At 40.9% G+C, this 9,520-nt stretch overlaps 1 protein-coding gene across 1 annotated transcript in view; it reads left to right on the forward strand.

Moving 5' to 3' along the window:
- The window catches only part of LOC137268761 (uncharacterized), an 86,847-nt gene extending 77,619 nt beyond the window's left edge, over positions 1-9,228 (forward strand). Inside the window, exons 52-57 of the mRNA XM_067803341.1 lie at positions 787-1,047; positions 2,493-2,576; positions 3,396-3,575; positions 3,974-4,074; positions 7,631-7,785; positions 8,639-9,228. Of these exons, the coding sequence (XP_067659442.1) occupies positions 787-1,047; positions 2,493-2,576; positions 3,396-3,575; positions 3,974-4,074; positions 7,631-7,785; positions 8,639-8,811 (954 nt within the window). The 3' untranslated portion in view covers positions 8,812-9,228. The remainder of the gene's footprint in view (positions 1-786; positions 1,048-2,492; positions 2,577-3,395; positions 3,576-3,973; positions 4,075-7,630; positions 7,786-8,638) is intronic.
- The last annotated feature ends 292 nt before the right edge of the window (positions 9,229-9,520 follow it).

The raw sequence follows: 9,520 nt of genomic DNA on the forward strand, positions 1-9,520 counted from the left end.
TCCCCACATTCTCTCTGTATTGCTTACAGAACGGAAGTGTTTTGCGGGAGGCTGTAGTCTGAAGAGTTACCTGCTCTTGGCTGTCACGGGGCCAGGGGCCCTGTAGGGGTGGTCTCACAAGACAAAAACGATGTTTTTTGTTTTGTATATATTTCATTGAAAAAATATAGTTACAACTGTCGCAAGAATTTAAAGAACATTTAACTGCTTATAAGTACCCCAATCAGGACTCTATTCAAAGAATCTGCAGCCTCTACAGGTTTGTTCGAATTTCTCCACTAACTTGGGAAACCTAACAGCAAGCATGTGCAGATGAACTGCACGAGGATCGTGCATCAAATTGCTGAAAAGCATGTGTAAATATGGTGCATGTGAAACAACTGCTTTTTGTTGTAAAGTTCTGTGATGAATTCACCAAATTTCACTGAGTTTCACTAATTATTGAATTCATAACAATAATATTTTCAATGTTACGAATTTGTTTTACACACACTCCAGTTCATGTGTAAACGGTCCTTTAAACAGTATCAAATATTTTGCAAAATATGGTTTAGAACAGTTGATTGAAGTAAGTGGCTGCATTTACACTAGTGAGTCTATACTTTGTATGGGTAGTATATGTGTAGCATAGAGGAGTCATCCCACACTGGACATCCTTATCTTATCATCTTGCTGAGGGGTTCACGTCTTTTGTCATGAGGACAAGGCATCCACCTTCAGATCAGAAGGCCAATGGTTCAAATTCTGGGACTTGGAAATGTCATGACCGCTATATATTCATTGCAGGAGGTCTTGGAATTGGCAGAGAGGAAGTTCTTGCGTCAACTGATGACGTATGCAGACACTATGGAGGGTGAAGGTTACCCCCATGTTGTGGTGGTGGACATAAACCCTCCACCCCAACTAACGGAGGAGGAGAAACGAGCTCTGGAGGGAAACTCTGACAGGGACGAGGAGGGGTATAAGAAGCTGTTGGAGGAGACGAAGGAGATGAATGAAGAGGAACAAGAGGAGATGATAAACAAGATCTACAAGGAGATTGAGAAGGTATTGTGGTGTGTTGTTATTAGTGCAATAACGATGCATCCAACTATTGATGGATTGCAATCGTTCGGTCTCTGAGAGCAGGTACTTCATGATAGAAACAAAAACCAGTTCATGCATTGATAGTATGTGTGACTGACTTTCATTGATGATTCCCCTGCTAACAAACATAGCAACAAACAAGGCTATAGTGTGAATAACAAAACGTCTATGTTTTAACTGTTTACTTGTTCTCGGTTTCATGTTTCTTGTCATTTATTAAAGAGCTTGAAACTACTTCAGTGTCTTTATTTCAGATAAACTATACATTCATTTGGGAAATGACTTCAATAAGACTTCAAGGAGAAAAAGACATCACACATTTAGAAACACTATAGCTGAAGATTATGAGTGATGCCCCCTTAAAATCATCATTATTTCCCTGGCTATTCATTATGAACGGTCCCTACAGGATTACAGAATAATGATAAATAGTCTGATAGTGACACTTGTCTTTTTGTACTGATACCATTAACTCCAGTGGGGACTCACCTCTATATCTTTATTTCTTGAAAATGCAAGAATTCTGCCACTTGTTTTATGACACTGATCAGTTTGGCACATTCTGTCTCGACAGTCCCTACCATGGATAAGAGTAAGAAGGTTATGACTTCTCGCATTACAGTGTAAACAACAAACTCTCATGCTAGACTTTGAGTTGCTATTACACTGTGACGTAGGGAGAATTGTATTATACGGTGTATGAAATTAACAAAATCCAGCCAGGACTGGTAACTTCAAAATGCTACCAGACCAAAGTTGACTTGACCAAACATCAAGGTATGGTGAATTTACTAAGCTGTATGGAACATCTGAAATTTTTGCCAGACAATTAGGCTGACTAAATGTAAATATAGACTGGCCGTCAGAAATGTAACCCATTTTGTGAGAGTGGACAGATCTTATTTCATACACTGTGTTATACAAGTTAATCACAACACTTTCGGTTTTGGTCTATATTTTTACATGAATCAATGTTTCCCTAGAAGAATGATGTCATCGTTTAGTGGCTTTAAGCGGCTTTGGTAAAAGTTAGATAGAGAAATTTCTCCCCTTTGGAGTGCAACAGTGCAGTGGATAAGGTGTCTGCCAATCACACTGAAGGCCTGGGTTTGATCACTGGTAGAGGCAGCTAGGTTTGGGTCCTGAGGTGGGCACATTTGCATAGTATCCTTGGACAATAAATGTAGATTCACAATATCTCTGTTCACCCAGCTGAAAAATGGGTACCAATGTGGATATGCTGGCAATGTGAGTGATTACTTTGTTGCGTCTAACACATATCGGAAAGTATGATGGTGTCGTATGAGCATGGATAGTAATGTACGTAGTGCCATGAGCAGGTAATGTGCCTGGATTTGAGCGCCATATATAAGTGGACAATTACTAGCATGCTTCTTTGTCTCCAGAAAAACCAGGAGGTCCTCAAGCAGGCGGAGGCTAAACTGGCTGCATCCAAATACTGCTTCAGATTGCTGTGTGAACATGAACAGGTATAGTTGCCATGGCTCTTGGAATTATTCCTGAAATTTGATGATTTCTCCTTACCCTGACTCATATGCTACTGCCTTATTTCCCTTTCCTATTGAAGTATTGGGAATACCTCTGTCTTTTTGTTCTCAAGAACAGTTAAAAAACACTCACTCAAAAAGGGCTCTCCCTGCAGCAGTATCATCTTGTTGGAATATTGGGAGTTGAACAATGGAGCTGTCAACAACCATAATTTTGAATGTTGGTTTTGTTACGCTTTCCTTCTTATTTCATGTTAGCTTTAGGGGCTGGGGAGTAGCCTAGTGGTAAAGCGTTCACCCATTATGCTGAAGACCCGGGTTTGATTCCCCTCGTGGGTACAGTGTATGAAGCCCTTTCCTGGGTTCCGTCCCCAGGATGTTGCTGCAATATTTCTAGAAGCGACATAAAACAATACTCACTTACTCACCCGTGTTAGCTTTACTCAAATATCCTTAGTAATTATATTTCACATATTTCATTACAGTATGCTAGCCATATATATTTTCATGCATTACAGTGAGCATGTAAGACATGACGAATGCTAGCTCACTGTCTTAGTTGTCATTATTCCCCTATAGAACTGACCTACATGTCAGTGATTGGATTATCGGGTCCAGGCTCCATTATTGATAACACTCGTGATATAACTGGAATATTGCTGAGTGCATAATTAATCCTGTTAGACAATGAACAAACGAATAAATGAATTGAGTTCCCACATTAGTGAAATACCTGAAGGACATTTTGCCGACCCGTTTAATGATCCTGTAGCCCCTCCTCACTAACTTCTGGTGTTTCAGGGATGGCATCCTGTGCCCGACACCATCCCATTTCCCGGTCTTGACGTACCTGATGACGACTACCTGAAGACGGTTGCACCGTACCTGGCCCGCCTGCAGTCTATCCTGAAACACTCCAGTATGGACATGAAGTTGTTGACGACTGCTGAGGGGGAGAGGTTGAGGATGAAGCTGGATGAGGTGAGCTGTCTATGAGTGAGGGAGTGGGTGAATGGGTGAATGAATGGATGAGTGAGTGAGTGAGTGAGTGAATGGGTAGGTGAATGAGTGGGTAAGTGAGTGAGTGGGAGGGTGAGTGAGTGGGTAGATCAGTCAGTCTATCCATCCATCATGAAACACTGTAGTATGAACATGAAGCTGTTGACGACTGCTGAGGGGGAGAGGCTGAGGATGAAGCTGGATGAGGTGAGCTGTCTGCTGGATGGATGAGAGTCAGTGAGTGGGTGAATGGGTAGATGCTGGGTGGGTGGCTGGATGAGTGGGTCAATGGGTGAGTGAATGTTTGAATGGGCCCACTTCCTGTGTGATGAATTGTATCTGGCTCCTTTCAATATCCTTCCTCATTCTCCATGTTGCAGTGGTGTGCAAGGACAGACAGCATCTTCCAGGAGGAGTACAAGAGTCTGTTGCAGACTGTGATGGAGCAGGACAAGGATGGCACAAAGTGTGGACTGTCAAGGTCAGTTTGTTCAGAGCCAAGCTTCAATAGTTCTGCCATGAGTTTTCATGTTGTAACCAAGTGTCAAAGAACATGCTGTCTTAGAAACGGTCCCCGGACCATTTGGGTACCATCAGTTTTGGGGAGTCATTTGGTTTAATCCCATGAAGAATTGGTCCAGGTTAGACTGTCCTCCAGCAACCCATGCCAGCAACCAAGAGGAGACTAACAAGATTGGGTGGCCACTTGGCTTATAATGTCAGTCCTCGGACTGCCAGGTGCAGGTACAGGAGCTTAATGCTAAAGTACTGTAAACAGTGCTACAAAAATGGTTATCGCCTTGTATTTTCTCATCTCAATTCTCATCAAAAGGCAAGGGAGATTTCAAGCTTTAATTATATCACTAATCCAGTACCATTGTTTACAGAGGATAAAGTAAACTACTGCTTTCTTATTTTGTAAAAACACTTATTTATCACATACATCGTCAGCAGTATAACGCTCTTCTACAGTTCACCATGCACTCAGACTCTCATCTCCTGAAATTATTTATGTGCGCATGGCGTCCAGTAGTCTTGTACAGTGATCAGCTACCTCATGAGATGACCGCTTCCCATGCAATGCATGAAAATCTCTGTGACTCGAGTCATATGTTATGGTCTGTTTCTTAATGTACATTGCTGATATTTCTGATTTTCCGATTTTTTACGGGTAAACCATGACTTATCTGATAACAATCTCCCAAACAACTGTTGGTCATTGTAGGTAAGGTTTGGTTTATGTGATATATGGTATGAAACACTTTCCTGTATATATTATTATAGAATGAGTGCCAGCAACCACTTTCATAGCATTGTTTACATTACTTTAGAAACTGGAATCAAGGATATATTGTCACAGATGGGGTCTCAGGAATGTAACCTTTTATATATATTTCTAAGATCCTGTTATTGAAAATATGTATCGTAATGCCATTTTTTGCATTACAAGTCTCTTTATATACATATATATGCATACACTGCTGCTTGGTACCTCAGTAATCAAACTTGTACTGTACATATACCAGCTTGATGTTTCGCAGTGCACAAAGAGTCCAGATGTTACCAAAACTGCCTAGCAGAATCTGTCAACCGCACATGGGCTTTTTCACAGGCATGAGAATTTGTTATGGTTACATTTGCCATAACAATGGCTGTGATCACTGTATATGGAGCAATATTTTCTCAATCTAGAACAATGTGTACCATCTATTGAAAGCGTGTATATTTTCCATTTATCAGATGTATAATTGGAACCTGTGTAAAAAGAAATGTTGATTCACATCATAACTCACTATATATCATCCAGGTATCACAAGTCCAAAGTGGAAACCCTATAATCACTGTGCATTGTTTGATGTACTCACTATATACATTGTTTGATCAAGGTGTCACATGGCCAGTGGGAAGATCCTGTACTCACTATACATTGTTTGATCCAGGTGTAACATGGCAAACAGGAAGGCTATGTACTCACTATACATTTTTTGATCAAGGTGCCACATGGCCTGTTGGAAAATCCTGTACTCACTATACATTTTTTTATGTAGGTGCCACATGGCCTGTGGGTAAATCCTGTACTCACTAAAAATTGTTTGATCCAGGTGTCACACGGCCAATGGGAAGACCCTGTACTCACTATACATTGTTTGATCCAGGTGTCACATGGCCAACGGGAAGACCATGTACTCACTATACATTGTTTGATCCAGGTGTCACATGGCCTGTTGGAAAATCCTGTACTCACTATACATTGTTTGATCCAGGTGCCACATGGCCTGTGGGAAGATCCTCTACTCACTATACATTTTTTGATCCATTTGCCACATGGCCAACAGGGAAGATCCTGTACTCACTATACATTGTTTGATCCAGGTGTCACATGGCCAGTGGGAAGATCCTGTACTCACTATACATTGTTTGATCCAGGTGTAACATGGCAAACAGGAAGGCTATGTACTCACTATACATTTTTTGATCAAGGTGCCACATGGCCTGTTGGAAAATCCTGTACTCACTATACATTTTTTTATGTAGGTGCCACATGCCCTGTGGGTAAATCCTGTACTCACTATAAATTGTTTGATCCAGGTGTCACACGGCCAATGGGAAGACCCTGTACTCACTATACATTGTTTGATCCAGGCGTCACATGGCCTGTGGGAAGATCCTGTACTCACTATACATTTTTTGATCAAGGTGCCATATGGCCTGTGGGAAAATCTTGTACTCACTATACATTGTTTGATCCAGGTGTCACATGGCCAACGGGAAGACCATGTATTCACTATACATTGTTTGATCCAGGTGTCACATGGCCTGTTGGAAGATCCTGTACTCACTATACATTGTTTGATCCAGGTGCCACATGGCCTGTGGGAAGATCCTGTACTCACTATACATTGTTTGATCCAGGTGTCACATGGCCTATTGGAAGATCTTGTACTCACTATACATTGTTTGATCCAGGTGTCACATGGTCTGTTGGAAGATCCTGTACTCACTGTACATTGTTTGATCCAGGTGTCACATGCCAACGGGAAGATCATGTACTCACTATACATTGTTTGATCCAGTTGTCACATGGCCTGTTGGAAGATCCTGTACTCACTATACATTGTGTCACATGGCCTGTTGGAAGACCATGTACTCACTATACATTGTTTGATCCAGGTGCCACATGGTCTGTGGGAAAATCCTGTACTCACTATATATTGTTTGATCCAGGTGTCACATGGCCAACAGGGATGATCCTGTACTCACTATACATTGTTTGATCCAGGTGCCACATGGCCTGTTGGAAAACCCTGTACTCACTATACATTGTTTGATCCAGGTGCCACGTGGCCTGTGGGAAAATCCTGTACTCACTATACATTGTTTGATCCAGGTGTCACATGACCAGAGGGAAAACCCTGTACTCACTATACATTGTTTGATCCAGGTGTCACATGGCCTGTGGGATGATCCTGTACTCACTATACATTGTTTGATCCAGGTGTCACATGGCCAACGGGAAGACCATGTACTCACTATACATTGTTTGATCCAGGTGTCACATGGCCTGTTGGAAAATCCTGTACTCACTATACATTGTTTGATCCAGGTGTCACATGACCAGAGGGAAAACCCTGTACTCACTATACATTGTTTGATCCAGGTGTCACATGGCCAACGGGAAGACCATGTACTCACTATACATTGTTTGATCCAGGTGTCACATGGCCTGTTGGAAAATCCTGTACTCACTATACATTGTTTGATCCAGGTGTCACATGGCCAACAGGGATGATCCTGTACTCACTATACATTGTTTGATCCATTTGCCACATGGCCTGTTGGAAAATCCTGTACTCACTATACATTGTTTGATCCAGGTGTCACATGACCAGAGGGAAAACCCTGTACTCACTATACATTGTTTGATCCAGGTGTCACATGGCCAACGGGAAGACCATGTACTCACTATACATTGTTTGATCCAGGTGTCACGTGGCCTGTTGGAAGATCCTGTACTCACTATACATTGTTTGATCCAGGTGTCACATGGCCAACGGGAAGACGCTGTGGCTGTGCAGTAAACATGAGCAGATGTCCTACAGCTCCACAGCACTCAGATACAAGGAACAGCTGGAGAAAAAGTCAAAGGAAGATGATGCCAAAGAAGAAATGAAACCAGGGGAAGGAACTGCTGGTAAGACTAAAATATATCTGTGGAACATCATGTTAGACTGTCGTGATATAAAGAAAGGACACACACACAATTTTATCAATTTTTAGTGATGATTGTTGTGTTTTATAAAATATAGTCATCAAATGTTTTGTAGGGGTGTAATGCATGTGTTTCTAATTGCCTAATGTATTAACATGAATATTGATAGCACCAGGGGCAGTTTGGTAGCCTAGAGGGTAAAACATTCGCTTGTCACACCAGAGGTCCAGGTTCAATTCCCCTCTTATGGGTAGAATGTGTTAAGCCCATTTCTGGTGTCCTCCACTGTGTTATTGCTTGAACATTGCTAAAAGCGATGTAAAACCAAGCTCACACAGTCATAGCACCAATTTTCAGAATTTCATGAATTTATTAGATCAGTGTAACTGTAAGAAACATGTATTTATTATTGATCAAACACTGAGTGCATTTAATGACCATGTCTTGTGCATGAAAGAAACTGATATTGACAGAAGCCAACAGTCAGTCCGTAATATCTTAGTACATCAACTAGATTTCAGATTGTTTTCTAAGTACACAACAAATTCAACAGTGACTGAATCACAGATATCACAAGTTTTGATGTACCCTGTCACTGATTGGCTGATAGCTTTTCTCTGCTATCTCATGAGTGTAATGGCAGTAACTCATTTTATAGGTCTTGTGGCCCTCAACCAATGAAAATACAGATATAATGTGTAAATGTAATCATTGGAATGCAACATTTTCTATGGCTGATTTCTGATACAACAGTCAATTCATGACGAAATTACAACATAACCTGCAAATTCAAACTCTGTAAATGTGAGACACAACTGGCAATATTTTTCTTCAGGTAAAAAATCTCAACGTGATGATGATAATGATGATGACGATGATGATGATGATGATGACAGTGATGATGAAGATGAAGAGGAAGACCAGGTGGCAGAAATTGCCAAACCAGATCCCATACCTGTGAAGAAGACACTGAAGAGACAGACCTCACAAGCTTGCAGTGTCATGTGATCTGTGTTAGCCAATCAGGAATCACCTCAAAGTAGGAAACAACAGACTTCGCAAGCTTGCCAGTCACAAATCATCTCAAAATGGGGAAAAGACCAGCCCAGCAAACCTGAGATGTCACATAATCTATATTCGGCAATAAGAATCCATATCTTTGCGTGCAGATTTCACATTTTGATCAAAATCAAAGACATGAATCACTTTAGTCTATATTAAGATCACACTCTGTGATATAGCTGCTATATTTTTCAATGTAAAACAGTTCGCTTATTCCAATATCAATCAAATGTCTGTTTCGTTGGAAAGTGCATGTGTCACCTTATTATTTTCATGAAGTGTTCCAACGATTCCAGCTTGTTCCATCAGTCACAAATGGTATTATTCTGACTGATAATTATAAGCATTTTTATGAAGCAATGTCCCAAGGCTTAGATAGGATTATCAACAGAATCGGATTAAGTTTAGCCATTCGGTATGCACTTTATATGTCTGCAAGTATCAGGTTTAGTCTAATAATAAGAGTTTATCTTATTACAAGTCTCAGTTCACACAAGGCTATAATTGTGATGTCTAGAACTTGAAGTGAGTCATTGAGGCTGCGCATATGTAGCTGATTTATGACTCTTTCATACCTGCTGGTATTATTACTGTTACAGTGTTAAAGCTTTCTAGTAAGACATATTTTAGATGCCTTTACACTTCACACAGAGGG

Source organism: Haliotis asinina, chromosome 16 (assembly GCF_037392515.1).
Source record: "Haliotis asinina isolate JCU_RB_2024 chromosome 16, JCU_Hal_asi_v2, whole genome shotgun sequence".
Taxonomy (NCBI): domain Eukaryota; kingdom Metazoa; phylum Mollusca; class Gastropoda; order Lepetellida; family Haliotidae; genus Haliotis; species Haliotis asinina.